Source organism: Tamandua tetradactyla, chromosome Y, assembly GCF_023851605.1.
Source record: "Tamandua tetradactyla isolate mTamTet1 chromosome Y, mTamTet1.pri, whole genome shotgun sequence".
NCBI lineage: Eukaryota > Metazoa > Chordata > Mammalia > Pilosa > Myrmecophagidae > Tamandua > Tamandua tetradactyla.
The window spans coordinates 14946640-14967933 of record NC_135354.1 but is presented as its reverse complement, the minus strand read 5'-3'; the positions used below and the strand labels follow the sequence as shown (position 1 = coordinate 14967933).

At 33.6% G+C, this 21294-nt stretch overlaps 1 protein-coding gene across 17 annotated transcripts in view; it reads left to right on the top strand.

Annotated features, from left to right (window-relative positions):
- The window catches only part of LOC143672566 (lysine-specific demethylase 6A-like), a 403500-nt gene that overhangs the window by 229192 nt on the left and 153014 nt on the right, over window positions 1-21294 (top strand). For all 17 annotated transcript variants that reach the window (XM_077147154.1, XM_077147158.1, XM_077147155.1 and 14 more), the window contains 3 exons: window positions 4619-4739; window positions 18415-18469; window positions 21234-21268. In XM_077147154.1, the coding sequence (XP_077003269.1) occupies window positions 4619-4739; window positions 18415-18469; window positions 21234-21268 (211 nt within the window). The remainder of the gene's footprint in view (window positions 1-4618; window positions 4740-18414; window positions 18470-21233; window positions 21269-21294) is intronic.

Genomic DNA, 21294 nt, shown 5'->3' with positions numbered 1-21294 from the left:
ATAAGATAGTTTTCATCATAAGAGTTAGCTGCCCTCTTGGAGCTCTTAACTGCTGATGGCTACCCATTTCCAAACATTTCTTAACATCCTCCCATGAGCATCTCCTCATAGAACTTGGCTTCTCACCCTTGTTTCTATCTTTTTCTATGACTGATATAATTCTTTGTCAAGTACAATTTGTAATAAAAGCAGACTTTCTACTTAAAAAAAAAAGAATTTAGGATATTGCATAAACTTAGTTGATAAAGCAGCAGCAGCAGCATTTAATAGCTTTGATTTCAGTTTTGAAAAATGTTACTTTGTGGCCAAAAGCTATTAAATAGGATACAATGCTAAGGAGAAACCTGTCATGAAAGAAAGTTTCAGTTGATTTGATACACTTCATTGCAGCTTATTTTAAGAAATTGTTATAGTTTTCTTGAAGTGGAACCTACTCCTAGTGAAGATATTGTGAACATTGTTGAAATAACATTAAAGAATTTTGGGCGACATGAGCTCCTGGAGATGACGCGGACAGGCTTCTGGCTGGGGCTCAGACCAGAGCCCCAACACCAAAGCAAGTTTGGCATCAACACCAAAGCAAGCTTTTTCATTACCAAAAATATTATGACTCAGTGAAGTTCAGATAATGATTAGCATTTTTTATCAAGGTTATTTTTAAATTAAGATATGTGCATTGTTTTATTAGACGTAATGCTATTGAATATTTAACCACAGTATGGTGTAAGTTTTATATGTACTGGGGCATGAAAAAAATCATGTGATGTGCTTTACTGCCATATTTACTTTTTTGTAGTTGTCTAGAACCAAATCCATATTACCTTCAAGATATGCCAGTATAGACAGGGAGAACCATCTTTCTTCTACAGGATTTTGAAAAGTACATAAAGGACCTTGGCTAGTATACAGATTGTCTAAATTTCTGATTAAGAGAATCATGAGAAGCCACTTTGAATGAAAGTGGTAATTTAACTCTCTTTTCCCTAATACTTTAAAAAAAATGTTATTGAGAAATCTTCACATACATACAGTCCTCATATATAAACAGTGGCTTGCAATACCATCGCATAGTTGGGAATTCATCACCATGATCATTTTTAGAACATGTACATCACTCCAGGAAAGCAAATAAAAAAGCTATACATCCCATGCTCCTTACCCCGTTCTCTGTTTGACTGCTAGTATTTCAGTCTACCCAATTTTTTTATCTTTTATCTCCCTATTATTCGTTTTGTGTCCCTATTTTTTTTTTTAACTCATCTGTCCATACCCTAGATCAAAGGGTCATCAGATGAAAGTTTTTCACAATCAGACAGTCACACCATAAAAGCCAATTTATTATACAGTTGTTCTTCAAGAATCAAGCCTACAGCAATGCAGTTCAGCAGTGTCAGGTACTTACTTCCAGCCTCTCCAATATGCCACAAACTGAAAAGGAGTATCTACATAAAGTATAAGAATAACCTCCAGGATAACCTCTCAACCCTGTTTGAAATTTCTGAACCACAGAAACTTTATTTTGTCTCATTTCTCTCTTCCCCCTTTTGGTGAAGAAAGCTTACTCATGATACTGTGAATTACTGATTATATATGTAGAATGGAATGATCGATATAGGAATGTTTGCATTTGCTTTTGTGTTTTAAAAAATAAAAAATTAATAAATTAATAAAGAAAAGAAAGCTCCCTTGATGATGGGTTCTGGCTCATCCCACGGGTCATGTCCCACATTGCCAGGGAGATTTACACCCCTGGGAGTCATGTCCCATGTAGTGGGGAGGGCAGTGAGTTCACCTCACCTGCTGAGTTGGTTTAGAGAGAAAGACAGCATTTGAGCAGTGAAAGAGGTTTTCTTGGGAGGCTGACTTAGGCTTAATTGTAAGTAGGCTTAGCTTCTCCTTTGCAGAATTTTCATAGGGGTGACTCCAAAATCAAGGGCTCAGACTATTGAATTAATTGTCCCCAGTGCTTTCAAGAATTCCCCAAATGGGGAAGTTGAATACGTCCTTTTTTCTCCCCAGTGCCCTAGGGAAAACTTTTTATTTCCTGCTCGTATTACTCTGTGGTAATTCAAGGCATCATACTAGTATGTGCAAACCAACAGAATCTCATGCCCTATTCAAGATTCCATATACTTATATGGGGTTCAACTAAACTCACCATACTAATTAACTTAAATAATGAAATACCCAAAATATAAATTTTGCACCAAATAAACATCTTTCCCTTTGGCCTTAGAACTTGAAGTTTTAAAATATGGACCTTATCATTCTTTACCCTGTATTCTTATTTACTTTAGTCCTCTCCACATCAATTTTGTTCATATCTCTAGTTAAAATCTGATGACTTTTTAAACTAATTTAACAGTTGCTTTATGGGGTGATGATGACTTTTATAGCTTTAGAGCTCTAACTCTGAGACTCAGGTGTCACATAAATACCTGAAGTTTCTGGGATCAACCAGGTTATATACATACAGCTGAGAATTTAGAAATAACAGTTTCAACTCTTGAATATATGTGACTGCTGTAAGAGCTTACAAACTAGGACCCTTTACAGTATGTCTCAATTTGATACCCCATACTTTTAACTTCAGTTCACTGAGATTTTATTTTATAGTTAGACCATGTTAGTGATGCATGTTAATATTTGTCTTCGTGTTTCTGACATTTTATTCAGCATAGTCGGTAAGGTTCATTCACCTAGTTGCATGCCTTACAACTTCATTCTTTCTTGTGGCTGCTCAGTAGTCCATTATGCATACACATTACATTTCTCCCTTCCTTCCCTCAGTCTTTGTACCCTTAGGCTACCTCCATCCATTGCGAATTGAAACACTGCCCCACTGCTGCCATAAACACCAGCAAATGTCCATTCCTGTTGCCACCCTCAGTTCCTTCACGTATATACCTGGCAGTGGGGTTGCAGGATCATTCAGCAACCCCACCCCTAGCCTCCTGTGGAACCACCACACTGCCCTCCCAATGGGTGAACCTCTCAACTTCCCTACCAAAGTGAAAAGGTACATCTCTTTCTCCACATTTTCTCTAACACTTGTCTCTCTCTGTTCATTTTAAACAGTTTTATTTGCACATCATACGATCAAACCTAAATAAATAGACATGACTTTGCCAGCATAATCTATATGAAGTAATTGCCTTTTCATCCACAAAGAATCCATACCCCTCCAACCATATCCCCAGCTTGTTGGTATTTAGTTCTGTCATAATGCTTTTGTTATATTCAATAATATACAATGAATGTATATGATAATGTTAATGTTGAGTATAGACCCTAACTTGCATGGATTGTACTTTTTCCTGTATATCATCCATTTTTAATACCTGCAGTGTTGCCATTCATTTCTCCTTTTGCAAAAGCGTTTTTATATTTATCCATCTAATCACCATCATTTTCCACTCTAGGCATTCCTAAGTTACACTGTCTGAGTCTTTGCCCTTCATATTTTGATTCTCCTCTGTTGCCTCCAGGCAGTGATGTCAGATGATAAAGCGTTTACATAATCTACCTGTCTTAAAGCCATCTAACAAAATTTGGGCTTATTTTTTAGGGATTTAGATCTAAATCTCTATTATTGAATTATAAAATTGTAAGAATATCTGACATCAGTCCTGTTTTTGCCCTTTCCCCTGTAAAAACTCTGTTAAAATGCTTAGTTTGCAATAAATGTGTATTTAAATACAGAAATTTTACAAGTAAGAATGAAAAAAATCAGTGAAATGAATTATTAGACCGTGTAATATGTTGTTTTGACATTTTTTTTGTGATATGACTGGTTTCTACATCATATACTTTTTTGTTTAGAAAATTGTCTTTTTTTCTAAAACATTTATTATTGTAAATAAGACTAGAGAGATGTTTGAGACCTAGAGTTAATGTTATTCAAAATAATCCTTTACTTTTTGCATCTATTTTAATACTTATTTTCAAGGAAGTAATCATCATATTACAAATAGTATTTTCAAAATATGTGCTGTGAAACATGTCTCTTTCTATCCCTAGATTTTCTCTTTTGATAACCAAGACCTATTAAAAAGGTGCAGTAATTTAGACTGTATAGAATTGGGACAGTGGTAGACTTATATAGAACTGTATTAGATTAGAGAAGCCAGAAGTTGTCCCATGGGAATGCAGGCTTGTTTATGACCAATATATAGCCTATGAATGCGAAAAGTAAAAATTGACCTCTGTGCTATGTTGTACATATAATAAGTTCCAGAAGGACTGTAAATCAAAATTTGAGGCAAAAATATAAAATTTCTAAAAGTAGAGTTAGATGGTATAAACTGAAAGTATAAATAACGCTTTCACTCCTTTGCCCTTGGTTAGAAACTTTCCTACTGTATTTTGGTCTGATGTTTCAGAAAAATTTAAAATTTATACTGAACATTTTTTTGAATGTTGAAATACTGGGTAATTGAGAAAATTGGAAAAAACGTTCAACCAGTTCTGCTTTTTTTTTGTATTTTACTACTTATGCATATATTTTTACAAAGCTCACATTTCCCTTAAAACTGGGTAACCAGAATGTTTATCTTAATGTCAAGTGAAGTAATATCAGTATTAAAATTTATAATATATTATGTCTGTGTACTTTCAGGGCAATTAAAGCATTTCAGGAGGTACTTTACATTGATCCCAGCTTTTGTCGAGCCAAGGAGATTCATTTACGACTTGGGCTTATGTTCAAAGTGAATACAGACTATGAGTCTAGTTTAAAGGTAGGTGTTTGGGTTTTAGTGTGTGTGTATGCATGTGGGCTTGTTATTTAGGATATTGTTAGAGTTTTGAGTAATGTTGAATCTATGTTGGCAGTTTAAAACTTTGGTAATTAAGGATATAATCTCAAAGATGAAATTGTTCTTTTTCTTTGCCATGTGGATAACTAATCAGTGCATTAAGTTTTTTTTTTTTAATATTTTGATACATTTTCAAACTTTATAACTAGGTTTTGTGTTTAGAAACAGTTTTCTAATTTGAACATCTGAATCACCCCATGTAGTTAACTGGACTTCATAGATACGCGAAAGAATTCTTTACTGGTGCTTTAGCTATGACCTAGTCATGAGTCATTATCAGGGTCTTTAAAAATCAGGCCTCCTCTAGCAGGATACTTTTTCATAACAAAATTATATTAAAGGAAAATTTTCATAAGGCGCTTATATTGCCATTGGTTAGTGTAAACACTGTTGGAAAAATAAACTATTGGCAAAATGTCTTAGATTTAATGCTAGCTTGATATTCCTCAAAATTTTCCTATTTCATAGAGTTTGTTGGTTTGTGTGAGCAATCATTTTATGTTGTCCAACATTTTATGGTGAACTTTTTGTGAGAATAGGTCATCCCTGTACAATAAAAGCATTGCTTTTTAAGTGAATTAGAGGTTCTGGATAGTAGTATAAGGTGATACGAATTTCAGAATGTTTACTTTTTCACAGATGTGTATATTAACAATAAGCTTGATTAAAAAAGTAGGGGGTGGGGGTGTACTATACAGTAGCTTGTACTTTAAACTCATTAACATGGTTTGTGCTCAATAAAGGTTTTTTAAAAAACTATATGTCTTCTGAGGTCCTCAAGACAATATATCCTTCGGCTTAAGGAAAAATTAGGATTCACAGATCTTAGAAAAGCCTTCACATCTACGTTTAATAATTATTATTGAAAAAAGGATGCAGATTAAAAGAAGCAAAGGAAAAAGACATGTCACATAGGGTACATTTTACTAGCAACTGTTTGAAAACATAGCAAGTATTATCAATCTGGAAAGCTCAGCTAAGTTTCACTATCCAGTACTTTTATTAGGGGTTTGCATGGTTCATTTGCATGCTGACCTTAGTTTCTCATTCTTGAGGCCTTGAGAGTTCAAAATAATTCATGAATAATTCATGTAAAGTCCAGGGTTTTACAATATATCACATTGCTACGTCAAACTACCTGGCAAGGCTCAATGCCTCAGATATTTTAAAATGATACTTTTAGTACACAGGTATCACAAGAGATTATAGATTAACTCACAGAAACAGTGAAGGGACAGATCTTTCCTTGGACTGTGCAGGGTTTGAATACCAAACCTTTGCCACTTTAATTCATTATCTGCACCCTATAGTTAGTTGTGTGTCTTAGATTTTTAAAGTAGAAAATTACTGAAACTATGTCTGCCTTTTATGAATTTAGTAAAGAATGGTATGGATGATACACAGATATTCAGTCCCAAACATTAAAGCCATAGTAAGTAGATTGTGAAAAAATTATTTAATAAAACGATCAAGGTGTAATTTACTTTTAGAATCAATACATTTGTACAAGTTAAAATGAATATATTATTTAAATTATATAATAGATATGAGGTATTTTTGTTACTGCAATCGAGAGTTTTCCTTTTTCTTATTTCCAACTATTTTCATTAATTAACACATTTCAATAACTTAGTAGGTACCCTTGTGTATTTTTTTTAACATTTTTTAAATTGTGAAATATAACATGTATACAAAATGTGATAAATTTGAAAGTACACTCTGCAAGTATTTATAGAAAAAATTTCAGTATATGGTATGTGGGTATGTGTGCTGGTTTGAAAGGATTCATGCCCCCTAGAAAAGCCATGTTTTAATCAAATCCCATTTCATAAAGGTCTAATAATCCCCATTTAATACTGAGTGTTTGAAACTGTAATCAGATCATCATCCTAGATGATGTGATTTAGTCAAGAGTGATAAACTGGATTAGGTGATGATATGTCTCCACCCATTTGGGTGGGACTTGATTGGTTTATTGGAGTCCTGTAAAAGAGGAAACATTTTGGAAATGGGCAATTCAGAGAGAGCCAGAGAAGAATGACATAGCCACAAGAAGCAGAGTCCACCAGCCAGTGAGCTTTGGAGATAAAGAAGAAAAATCCCTCCCGAGGAGCTTAATAAAACAGGAAGCAGGAGAAGAAGCTAGCAGATGATGCTGTGTTCACCTTGTGCCCTTATAAATGAGAGAGGAATCCTGACTGTGTTTGCCATGTGCCTTTCCAGATGAGAGAGAAACTCGGACTGTATTCATCATGTGCCCTTCCACTTGGGAGAGAAACCCTGAGCTTCATTGGCCTTCTTGAATCAAGGTATCTTTCCCTGGATGCCTTTGATTGGACATTTCTATAGACTTGTTTTAATGGGAACATTTTCTTGGCTTTATACTTAAACTAGTAACTCATTAAATTCCCCCTTTTAAAAGCCATTCTGTTTCTGGGATATTGCATTCCAGCAGCTAGAAAACTAGAACAGTATGGGTTACAGATCCTCAATTTCAGATATTTCCTTCTAGCTGCCCCAAAACACTAAGAAAGAAATAACAGTATAGTGGTTCAGTAGTCATACTTGTTTATTAAATCCTCTCTTCTCTATTACAATAACTCCTTCTCCTTTGATCCTTCTCCCAATCTTTAGGAAAATTTGGACAGTGTCCATTGTAAATTCTTTATATTGAAAAGGGGCATCAACATTATGAGATAGGGAATACAACTGGTTAGTGCTCTTGGAGAGGCTGGTAACTCTAGGTTGTAGGGCATACCTGGCCTGCAAACCATTTGAAGGTTTAGATTTCTGAAAAATTAGCTTAGTGAGTGAAATTGTAGAGGCTCTGATAGAGTTGCTGATTATTATGACCAGCTGTACAGAAGAACCATGTCTTCTAATCCTAGAACCAAAGATACATTTTTTTTGATCCATAAAATATTTACATTGAGGCAAATTAGTTTCTTCCTTAAAAGAGAGTATACTAACAATACTGTTTGCCATTCTAAATTCTAAATGTACTGAGTTGAAGTATGAGATAAAAATTTAGTCAGAATTTCGGGCATGTAAGAAGTCATACTTAACAGGAAAATATTTCACAGTCTCCAAAATGTTTTTTTTTTTTTTAAAAAAAAGAGGTAACTCTTAATCATTGTTCCTTTGATTTCCTAATCTCTTCCTGTTCTAGTTTGTTAGCTGCTAGAATGCAATACACCAGAAATGGAACAGCTTTTAAAAAGAGGAATTTAATAAGTTGCTAGTTTACAGTTCAAAAAGCTGAGAAAATATACCAATTAAACAAGTCTATAAAAAAGTCTAATCACAGGCATCCAGGTAAACATACCTTGGCTCAAGAAGGCCGATGAAGTTCATGGTTTCTCTCTCAAGTGAGAAGGGCACATGATAAATACAGTCAGAGTTTCTCTCTCATCTGGAAAGGCACATGGCAAACACAGTCAGGATTTCTCTCTTGGCTGGAATGGTGCATGGCAAGCACAGCATCATCTGCTAGCTTTCTCTCCTGACTTCCTTTTTCTTGAAACTTCCTGGTAGGCATTGTCCTTCTTCATCTCAGAAAGTTCCTGGCTGGTGGCCTCTCTGCTTCTTGTGGCTATGTCATTCTTCTCTGCTCTCTCTGAGTCTCTCATTCTCCAAAATGTTTCCTGTTTTATAGGATTCCAGTAAACTAATCAAGACCCACCCAAATGGGTAGAGATATGTCTCCACCTAACCCAGTTTAATTGAATCACATATCCAGGGAGATGCTCTAATTACAGTTTCAAATATACAGTACTGAATAGAGATTAGAAGAAATGGTTGCCTTTACAAAATGGAATTAGGATTAAAACGTGGTTTTTCTAGGGTACATTACATCCTTTCAAACCGACACAGAATAGAAGAATACTTTCTCAAAATGATAAAGGGAATACATTAAAAATCCACAGCTAACATCATACTCAGTGGGAAAAACTAAAAGAAAAATGTGTATGCTGCTGCTGTAGTGTATAAATTCTGTAAATGACTGTTAAGTCTAGTTCTTTTATTGTATTAACTCAAATTGTTTGTTTCTTTATTGATCCTCTGTCTAGATGTTCTGTCCATTGCTGAGAGTGGGGTATTGAAATTTCCAGTTATTATGGTAGAGTTGTCTGTATTGTCAGTGTTTACCTCATGTACTTTGAAGTCCTCTGGCTTGGTACATAAATATTTGTGATTCTTATGTCTTCTTGTTGGAAGTCTTCCATTTATTAATATTTAGTGTTCTTCTTGTCTCTCTTGTTTTACACTTGAAGTCTAATTTGTCAGACATTAATATAACTACTCCTGCTCTTTTCTAATTGCTGTTTGCATGAAATATCTTTTCCCAACCTTTCCCTTTATACCTGTTTTTTGTCCTTGGATATAAAACAAGTCTTCTGTAGGCATCATGCAGATGGGTCCTATTTTTTAATCCATTCAGACAGTTTGCTTCTTTTGATTGGGGATTTTAATCCATTAACATTAAGTGTTATTACTGTAAAGGCAGTACTTTCTTTTACCATTTTTTTTCTTTTGGATTTTATGTCTTATCTATTTTTTTCCCTTTTCCCTTTATCCGTAGTCTTCTTTCTACACTCTTCCCCTGACTTCTGTTTCATGCCTTCTCCTGTATGCCTGTAGTGCTTCCTTTAGTATTTCTTGCAGAACTGGTCTCTTGGTCACAAATACTCTCAGTGCTTGTCTGAACATATTGTAATCTCCTCTTGTTTTTGAAGGACAGTTTTGCTGGACATAAAAGTTTTTGTTGGTAGGTTTTCTCTTTTAGAAACTTAAACATGTGATACCACTGAGTTCTCAACTCCATGGTTTCTGATGATATATACATAGTCTCATTGGGCTTTCTTTGTATGTGATGGATTCTTTTGTTGCTTTCAAAATTCTTCCTTTCTTTTTGACATTTGACAATCTGATTGGCAAGTGTCTTCAGGTTTATCTGTTTGGATCTATTCTATTTTGGGTGTGCTGTACTTCTTGGATCTGTTTATTTCTTTCATAAGAGATGGCACATTTTCAGTGATTATTAACTCTATTAGTCTTTCTTCTTTTTTTCCTTTCTCTTCTCCTTTGGTGACATGCACAGCACATACATTCTTGCCCTTTAAGTTATCATTCAGTTCAATTTTCAGGGAATTGATATTTTTTCATTCTTTCCCCTGATTTTCTTTTGTGTGTTTGATTTCAGATATCCCTTCCACTAGTTCACCAGTCTTTTCTTTTGCCTCTTCAAAGCTATCATTGTAGATTTCCATTTTTTTTTTCATCTATTCTGTTGTAACTTTCATGTCCAAAAGTTCAGTGATTTTTTTTCAAACTGCATTTTCTTCATTTTTTTTTTACCCTGTATCTTCTTTATATCCTTCCTGAATTCACTGATTTTGATTTTTGATGAAATTTTCCATGTGTGTTTGAACATTCTGGCTTAGTAGTTGTTTTCAACTCCTCCATCTCATTTAAATTGTTGCTTTGTTCCTTTGGCAGGGCCATATCCTCAGTTTTCCTAATAGAAATAATTTTTTGCTGGTTTCTAAGCATTGGTTAATTTATTAATGGAGGTGTTTTTTACTCTTTTACCTGGGATTTTCTTGCTGAATGTCTTTGTTCTCTAACTGTTCTTTTGACATTTCGTTAAGTTACTCTGGACCTCTTGCATAGGTTCTGTTTAACTGATCAGAATTTTTCAGTTCTTGTCTCTCTGCTTTTCACCCTGCTTATATGGACCCTTTTGTTTGTTTGTTTGTTTGCTTTGAGGAGGGTCTTCTCAGAGATAATAGACTCCAATCAGATTTTCCCAGACCAGACTGGCCCACATCTTAGGAGGAAAGAATTGCCAGCGTCAGTTTTCCTTGAGGTTGAGACCCAGCAGGTTGTCAGACTTTCCTGTGGTCTCAAGATTCTGTTTTTCCGATCCTGTCCAGCAAATCGTGCTTCTCTGCCCATAGCTTCCTGCCAACATAAAGTGATGTGTGCTTACTTTTAGCAGATTCTTCCGTATTGGGGTGTGGTTGAGACAGCAGTGATATTGTATATTGGTTTTAATTGCTTCAATTTCCCTAGCCCTGTAGCCTGATTTCACTTGAGCTGGGCCTTGCCTTTCTTTTGGGAATTAAGTACAGCCTTTAGGAAGTCCTTTACCTGACAATTACTTTGCCTTTTATGCCTAGGGCAGTGCTAGAGCCAGAGAAGGCTTCCATTTAAATGAGCTGTTAAGAAGTAGAAGTAAAAATCCTTTTCATAGCAGGACCCTGCTGCTCCTCTGGTTTGTCAGTCAAGAGGCATGGCAGTCTATATCTCCCTGCTCTGTGTGTCCCCTTTTCCTGGGGTCTAGCCCTTCAATAATATTTTGTGCTATGTCGCTCAGAAAGTCTGTTTTCTTCTTTTTTTCCCCCACAAGTCCTGTCCCCTCTCTGCTTGGGTGAGAACTCCTAGTACCTTTAGTACTTACTCAAAGTTCATCTGTGCTTGGGGCCCATTTTCATTCGTTGAAATTTGTTAATTACTTCCACAGTTGGAGCTTGATTGAGTTTAGCCCTTGTTCTTTATAAAGTCTGTTTTCTTTCCCATGGGAGAATCAGCATGTTTTGCCCATGAAGGAGGGGCAATGACCTCTGAGGCTTGGGGGACTTACAGTTTTGTGTGGGGTCTCAGCTGATCCTTGTGGTTAAGACGGATGTACTCTATGTTTGGTCGCTGATGTTTCCCCAGCAGTTGTTCTGTACATTACTGGCTATTTACTAGCTACTCTGGAGGAACTAAATTCCGTACCTCACTTATCTGCCACCTTGCCCTTCTTCTCTCATTTGTCAGCATGTAGGTTTTAAGTAATATTTTTTAGAAGTATGATAATCTTTATGAGAAAATAAGAGCTGAAGATACTTGGTATTATCTCAGTTCTAAGGGGCTTGTAGTGTTGGAGTCCTCAGCTCAAAGTAACCTTCTTCTTTCTTCCCCCTTCAGGCTTGTTTTTGAACTATGGAAATCCTTTTGCTTAATTTTCAAAACTTTTGAGACTTTTCATTTTTTTTTCAATACGAGCGGTTATAGTTGCCCAGAAAATAATATGGCAAAGTACAGCATTCAAAGACCTTTTTGCCACCACTTCTACCAGACACAGTTTTTAGTATTAACATTTTGCAAAGTGTGGTAATTTTATTACAAGTGATTGCCCAATATTATTATAATTATACTCCTAGCTTCAACCCACTATTCACATGAAGGTTCATTATGTATTCTACATGTTTGTGTGAGTGTGTGTGTGTGTGTGTGTGTGTGTGTGTGTATGGGACCATATTTTATCTTTGATTTTGTTTTCCAGAATACTTAATTAGTTTCTATAATCAAATCCATGTAGATAAGACCTTATATATGTAATACAGTTTGTTACCCCAGTATATTTGACTTTGTTTCCATTTTTATCCTTTTTTTCAATTATTCAATTCATTAGTGTTTGAAATGTCTATTTCCTAACAGTTGATTCATCTTAAATATTCTGCACATATTAAGTAACTGCTTCTCAAAGTTGTGAAGTTGTATCTGTCATCAGCTACTGCAAAATTATTCCATCACTCCAAATGGAAATTCCATACCAATTAGACATTAATTTCTTATATTCCTTCCTAACCTGATCCCTGTAACCTTTGTTCTAGTTTCTGACTTTCTTTGCATATGCTTCCTGTTTCATATTAGATCATCCAGTATTTGTTCTTTGTAAGATGCCATAAAAAGAACTTCTTTCCTTTTTTTGAAAGAGTATTCTTTTTATTGAAGATTAATGTGTAATTTTATGGTTATATTATGTTTTGGCTGTTGTGAATAATGCTGCTGTAAGCATAAGATGCAGATATGTGTTTGAGTACTTGCTGTCAGTTCTTTGGTATATATAACTAGAGGTGGATTGCCAGGATCTGTGGTGATTCTGTACTTAATTTTCTGAAGAATTGCCAAACTTTTCCACAGCAGCTCTACCATTTTATATTCCTGTTAGCAATATAGGAGTGTTCCTCTTTCTACACATCATTTCAAACACTCTGTTATCTTTAAGAACACCCATTCTAGTTGATGTGAAATGGTATCCCATTGTGGTTTTGATTTACATTTCATATGCTTACTGGCAATTTTTGATCAACCTTTGGAGAAATTTATGCAATTTTTAATTGTTTGACTTTCTGTTTTTCAATTATAGGTGTTTAATCTTGAATGTGCATTAGAACAGTTTGCAGAAATATCCAGCTGAATCACAAGATACTATTTATTCACTGACTCAAAAGTATATGAGACTTGTTCTGAAAGTAGACACTACTTCAAATAAAAAAGTTCATGAGGAGATACATAGTTTATTTTGAATAAGTTTACCTTTAGATTAGCATAACACAGTTAGACTACTATAATTTAGAATTTACAGTATGACCATACAGCTAGAAATGAAACCTCATTTAAAGAAAAATGTGGTTTTAAAACCTAGATTTTTGCGATTTGACTATAACACCTTGATTTTTTTTTAAGTGCAATTTTATTGAGATATTTTCACACAGCATAGAACTATCCGACATATTCAGCCACTGGTTCACAGTATTGTCACTTGATTGTGCATACAGCTCTATCATCAAATTTAGAATGTTTCATTACTACAGAAAAGAAAACAAAAAATAAAACCCAAGTTCTACTATATCTCTTTTCCCTCCTTTTACTGACACATGGTGTTCATCTGGTACCTTTGTTACTGTTTGTTGATGAAATAGTATTAAAATATTACTGTTAACTATGGTACATAGTTTGCACTAGATGCATTTTTCTCCATATAGTCCTTCATTATAAACTCTGTGTGATAGTGTTGTGCAGTTGATCTGATTCATGAAAAAACACTTTTATATTTGTATAGTTAGTGATGAAATAGTCTACCATAAGATTCACTCTGTTATACATTCTTGTGTTTTTGCCTCCAGTGACCCTTCTGGTGACATACATGACTCTAAACTATCCTTTTCTACCATACTCAGACACCATTTCAGCACTGCTAAGTATTCTAATAATGACTTTCTATCATCACCACTGTCCATTTCCAAACGTTTCTACTCAGCTTAGACCTTATGCACATAGTAAGCAACTGCTCCTCATTCTTTAGCCTCATATGTATATATATCCTTGTAACCTATATTCTATATTTTATATCTATGAATTTACATAGACATAAAACTAGTTCATATCAGTGAAATCCTAAAGTATTTGTTCTTTCGTATTTGACTTATTTCACATAACTGTCCTCAAGGTTCATCCATGTTGTCATGTGCTTCAGGACTTCATTCTTTTTGCTGCTGAGTAATTTTCCATTGAATGTATAAATCATATTTTGTTATCCATTCATCTGTCAAAGGATACTTGTCTTGTTCCGTTTTTTGGCAACTGCCAATAATCCTTCTGTGAATATCAGTAGGCAAACATCTGTTTATGTCCCTGCTTTCACATCTTCTAGGTATTTCCCTCAGAGGAAGATTGCTGGTCATAAGGCAGCTCTATACTTAGATTTTCAAGAAACCACCAAACTGTATTCCAGAATTTCTATATCACTTGACATCCGCAGCAGCAGTGAATATGTGTTCCAATTTTTCCACATCCTCTCCAGTATTTGTAGTTGCCTGTTCATTTATTAGTGGCTGTTCTTTAAAGATGAGAGATGATATTTCATTATGGTTTTGATTTGTATATCCCTAGTAGCTAGTGAAGCATAGCATCTTTTCATGTACTTTTTATCCATCTCTCTGAAGAAATGTCTATCCTTGTCTTTTGCCCATTTTTTAATTGGATTTTTTATTGTTGAATTGTAGATTTTCTTTGAATATTCCGTATATAAAATCTTTATCAGATATGTGGCTTCCAAATAGTTTAACCCATTGATTCAGTTCCTTTTCACCTAAAGTCTTTTGAAGTACTAAAGTGTTAGATTTTGAGGAGTTCCTATTTATCTATTTTGTTCTTGTTTCTTGTGCTTTGGATGTAAAGCCTAAGAAACTACTGCCTAGCACTAGATCTTGAAGACGTTTCCTTACATTTCCATCTAGGGGTTTTCTAGTACTGAATTCTTGTATTTAGGCCTTTGATTCATTTTGGTTTGGGTTTTTTTGGTATGCTGTATGGTTGGGGTCACATTTCATTATTTTTCCATGTGAGTATCTCATTATTGTACCACCATTTGTTGAATTTTTGTTTTTTTGGTTTTGGGGGAGTACATGGACCAGGAATACAACCCAGGATTTCCACATGGCAGGTGGGAATTCTACCACTGAACTACCCCTGAATCCCTGTTGAGTTAATTTTTTAATGGAGTGCTAGATGGTATTCCTCTTTCCTTCTCTTGGCTATGGATTTCTAGTTCTCCCAGCACTGTTTTGGAAGAGACTACTCTGTCTCAATTGAGTGGGCTTGGAAGCTTTATCAAAAATCATTTGACCATGGATCTGAGATTTTATTTCTGAACTCTCAGTTCAGTTTCTTTGGTCAGCATATTTATCTTTATCCGGTACCATGCTCCTTTGACTGCTGTGGCTTTATGATATGCTCTGAAGTCAGGAAATGTAATGCCATTTCATTCTTTCTTTTCAAGATATTTTTAGCTGTTAGTCTTAGTCTTCCTAAATAAAATCGATAATTGGCTTTTCCATTTCTGCAATGTAGTCTGTTGGAATTTTGTTTGATACTACATTCAATCTGTAGATGAATTTAGGTGCAATTGACCATGGAATATCTGTGTTTATTCGTATCTTCTTTAATTTACAATATTGTTGTGGTTTTCTGGGTACACATCTTTTATCTCTTCGGGTAGGTTTATTCCTCTAAATTTAATTGCTTTAGCTGTTTCTACTCAAAATTACATGGAGTTGCAAAGTAAAACACTGAAATTATAAAAACTTTTGTACTCAATTAAGGCTGTACAAGACATGGAATATCTTTCCACGTATTCAGGTCTTCCATTTCTTTTTATAATGTTTTTTAGTTTTCTGTGTACAAGTCCTTTATGTCCTTGGCTACATTTATTCCTAGATATTTAATTCTTTTAGGTGTTTCTCCTCTAAATGCCATTGAGTTGCAAAATAAAACGAAATTTTAGGAAGTACTGACTCAACCAAGTGAGTGATAATGATGGTAGTATAAATGTAATGTGATTAAGACCCTGAATTGTATATTTAAAATGGTTAAAATGATACTTAATGCCTTACATGTTACCACAATTAAAAAGGTGAATCAAAAGATCTGATTAATCAAATGCTGTATGACCAAAGATGCTGTAAAGAAAAAACCACTGCAGCATTCAAAGTAGTGTCTTAAATACAACTTCTTGAACTCACATTTCTGTAGCTTAGTTTTTCTTTACCCTCAGGTTTATATATGATTTTTTAATTCAGCAGCCTCTCCAGAATAACCGTTAATCATAACCTTATTCGGGTTCAGTACTACAAATTTCTGTATGAAGTTTATATGATTCTCAGCTACTTTTAATTGTTGTAGGTATGGGAACTGGATTTTATTATTGTATTTTTTAGATTTAGATTTGGGAGACTTATTAAAACAATAATTATTGTGATTTGTTAATAATCTACCTGTTTGGTTTAAATATTTAAAATGAAACCATGAGGTTATGTCAATTGTATACCATTCCCTAAAGTGTTATAATGAGGTTTATTTAGCTTTATTTTTTAATGTGCAGAAGTCTTATTTTTTCTTTTTTTAATGTACTTGTGTTTTTATGTTGTATAAATACTATATTCTTTTATTCTTTTTTTATTATGCTTTTTTCCAGATTTTGCTGTTTGGAAATATTAGACATTTTAATTCTATTTTGTACTGGCAATGTAAAATAGTAGCTGTACTTCTATTTTCAAGACTATTTTTTAATTTTTCCTGATGTATTTCATTTCAGGATTTTGAGTAGTGATAGATTAAATGTCACGTTGGACAACGTGAATAATGTGCTTCTCTTTGCTTTTGGGGTATCACTTGAATAATAATATGGAAGATAATTGTAGAAGTCAATTGTATTTTCCAGATTAGTTTATATCCTCGTATGGCCCCATCAAAAAAGTCTTTTACTTATCATGTACATATTTATGATTTTAAGATAGTGTAGATTTAGAAATGAATACAAGAAGCGTAGCTGCTATGCTGTACCTTTTTTTTTTTTTTTGGTCAGTAGGAAGACAAGTATAAAAATATGCTTTGTTCTTATATTATACATATTTTAAAATAATCTATTTTCTCTTGCTCTGTAAACAAACTTTAGAATACACAGTCTGCTTTGTATGGCAAGGGATAGTGAAAGCAGTTCTCATAGTATTTAAATGTTGAATTTTTCTTGTACCAATCTCAAAGCTGAGCTTTTTTCTTCCAATTTTGCTTGCTTTGTTTAGTTTTGAACACTTTACATTTAGATAATTGTAGATAAACATGCCATTGTAAGAAATAATGTAGAAGTCCTTTGTAGCTGTCAAGTAGTTTCCTTCCATGGTGACATTTCACATAACTATAGGACAATATCACTACCAGCAAATTGACAGTGATATAGTTGAAAACTTTTTTGGTGTTTGTAACACTATTTCTTACATTGTGCTTTGCACATTATAGGCTCTCAGTAAATACTTGTTGAATGAATTACGAATTTATTATTTAAGGGTTATATTTAGTAGTTTGCCCATTTCTGAATATGTTTTATGCCTTAAAATGCTTTTCAAATGCGATGTAGGCTAGCCTAATTGTTAAGTGTGTGCAATTCAAACCTGTATTACTATATTGAGCTCAGGCTAGGGTTGTATTTTTAATCATCTATTTATATACTAGGTAGCAAATGTCAACTTTTCTTGTTGTTTGAGGTTTCCAGTTGATGTAACTGGTATAGTTAGTAGTTTCACACTGATTGTACATTGACATGTACAAATCACTGAAGATTTCATTTAAAAATTTCTTTTTGCTGCACATGCTTAAGTAGAGGAACTGGTTAAGTTCTTTTAACTAGGCAAAAAATTTCTTTTTGGTGCACATGCAAAATGTCAGGTTGTCATTTTGAACATTAAATAGTTTATCTTGCAGTTTTAGGAAAGCAAAATGGATTTCTGGATTAGAGTGACTTTTGTAGTTGATTTTTGAATAGCTTGTCCTTGGATTGCTTGTGACATACTAAGCTGATGTTGGAGTTTCACTTAAAGATAAGCTGTGGAATTCTAAATTAAATACCACCGTTTACTTTACAGATTTTTAAATAATGAGGAAAACATTTCATTTAAATAATTGTATAACATTATATTTGTTTACTTGAAGGCTCAAATATCAAGTTAATTCCACATAACAAAAAACATACACACAGTACTTTGATAAAGTTTATTCTTTCCTATGTTCTCCCTTCTTAACTATCTTATGAAAATGACTCAAGATTTAATTTGCTGCCATTAAGTGTTTAAGAGTAGTAAACTACTTAGTTAATAGTTTAATTTAAAAGTTTCAGTGCTGTTAGATCATAAACACTTAAAATGTATATTTAAAATCATTTTATGTTATTTTAAATTAGTGCATTAATATTTTCATTTTCTTCTTGCAGCATCTTCACTTAGCTTTGATTGACTGTAATCCTTGCACTTTGTCTAGTGCTGAAAGTAAGTATTAGGTACCATAGTTTTGCTGAGCATAAAAATATACCTAGGCCATTTTAAGTGATTACCAAATACATTCTGAGTCTATTAGCTGCTAGCTCTTTTAGTTATTGAGAAGAGGAATGGGAGAGCAAATGTCTGATTAAGAGATTTTATCTTATAGTTCACTTGAATTGTCAGGTAGTTCATTTAAAAACAACCAGCATGAGTACATTGAAACTGAGTTAGTGAATATTGCCTATTTCATGCTAGATATTATTTTGTGATTATTCTGTTATTGGCTGTCAATTTAAATGTAAAATCAATTTCTCCATCTTTTATAATACCTTTAGTGATTTTCATTTTTCAACAGTCTTTCACTCATTTTGAAACTCTTTCAGGTACTTGTATAGTACAAATAAGAATACAAAACAAAGTTAGAAAAAAGTTAAAACAAATGGTTTCTTTATGATAAAATTCCAAACTGCATAGTGTTAAAAAGTAAATGCACTTACTGCTTATGATTTAATTTTGTTTTTTAAAAGTAACATTATGATGTGAAAATTTTAGTTATATGATGGTCTTGACGTTAACATTGTTTTAGTATCCTTTAGTGTATTAATAAAATGTTAAATTTCAGGATCTCATAGAGAGCAGTATTGACAAAATTTCATTCTCAGTAATTAAGAAATGTCAGGTTGAGTTCTTTCTTAGTTATGTTTGTTTACTTAAGGTCTTGTTTAAAAGTATATTTAGAATAAAATTTGAGAGTTTTCACATTATGAAAGATTTCATTTTGTCTTATGGGATGTTGACGTAGAAATACAAGACCTGAGCTTTAAATCTGAAACGTTTAAGTGAAAATGGTTTTAGTTAACAACTATTTTTTCCACCATTGTTATCTTTATTGGAAAGATAAGAAAATTGGAGGGATGACTTACAGATTTTCTGTTTCTTCTCCCTTTTTCTACCTTAGAACCTAATTTCCCTACAGCATTTAGTGAGGTGAAATTTCTGTTAACTTGATTTGAAACAGCAGGAAGAGGTGTGTTGGAAAAGCAAGGTGAAGGAAAAGCCCTAAAGCTGTTTAACTAAATGTCCATATATACGAGACATTTTGAATTTGGTGACTTGTAATTTATATATTAAATACTTCTCTATATAAGATGTTGCTGTACTGTCTCATATCTGATTTTTTTAACTAGTTAGGTGGAGTAGTGATTTATCCCCAGGAGTTGTTTTGTATGAGAGTTGTTTTATTTTTCAGGAGCTTTTCCCTCTTACAGGAATGATTTATTATTATTTAGTGCAGGTTTTCTGTTCCAGGGTCAGGGTAGCTTTCCAGACCTTTTCCAGGGCTCACTGGGTTAGAATTTTTAAGATCTGAGCTAAGAAATTGGTAATTTTAACAAGCCTCCCAACTGAATCTTTTAGTTAAGTCATTCAGTGAGAAAAAATGAAAAAGAAGGAAAGGGAGGGAGGAAGGGAAGGGGAGAGTGAAAAGGGGAGAGTGAAAAAGAGAAAGGGAGATGTAATGCATACTTTGAGAGAACTTGATGATTTGTAAGCAACTTTCCTTTTAAAAAACAATCGTATCCATATTTTCTTGTAATTTTGACATTTTCTCATAAAGTCAAAGAAAAAGAATTGTCACTAAGATGTAAAACTCATAAAATTCAAATAACTTGAATTTGTGATTTTTCCATTGTTATTTATGTACTTGTTTTGGTTCTTGGTGACTTGTTTTTGGTTTTTTCCTCCGTTGTTCTTGTTGAATCATTCGTCCTTGTGTGATAGAGAATTAGAGTTAGTAAAGGAAGCAAAAATGTTCTACCTTTTTTCTATTTATGCTTATCTTATACTCTTGCTTTTCAGATATTTTAATTCTCCATTTTCCTTCTTTAGGTCACCTAAGTCTGAGGAAAGAGAAATGGGACAACTTATTTTCTGTGTTCTTACTAGCAATATTGTCCTCGTCTAAGGCTTATTTAAAAATGTTGTTTCATATGAGAGTATATAAATGAAAAAAATTGTCTCCATTTAAAAAGTATATTTTTATTAAGTACTCTGTTAGTTTGCCTGAGTTGCTATCAAAATACTACAAACTAGTTTTGGATTAAAAACAGGAATTTATTGGCTAATGGTTTTGAGGCTAGAAAAAATTCAAAATCAAGGCATCAGAAATGCACTGCTTTTCCCCCAAAGTCTGTGACTTTGTCTATCTCTGCCTCCTGTTGCATGGCAGTTTCCTCTGTTTTCTGATATTCCATGATGTCCAGGTTCTCTTTATAAGGCATCCAGTAATTCAGATAAAGGGCCACCTTGTTTCAGTTGACCACATGTTAACTAAAATATCTTCAAAAGATTCTCTTCATAATGGGTTGACACCAGCAGGGATGCAGATTAAGATAATGAATATGGGTTTGTCGGAGTCCATAATACAACCTACCCTAAGTAATAACTTCACTGTTTTAAAATGAACGCTCACCTTTTAAGACTATGTGTTATGTGTATAAATATTACAAATTCTATCAAGAATACTATTTGCTTCTTTGCTACAGATTTTTTTAATTATTAGAATTATAAATAATGGATTGAAATGTTATTCATTGATGACTTAAAATGATGAAATGTTTTCATCACATGCTCATGATTTTTAATGGATTTATGTATGCTCTTAAATTTGTAATCTGTAGTTTAATGAAAGATTGCTTATGCTTTTTATATTGTTCCTATTTGTGTTTAATCTTCTGTATTATAATTGAAAAATTTTCATGGTCCTTTGCAGTTCAGTTTCATATTGCCCACTTGTATGAAACCCAGGTAAGTGTTTTAATTTATCTTTCTTA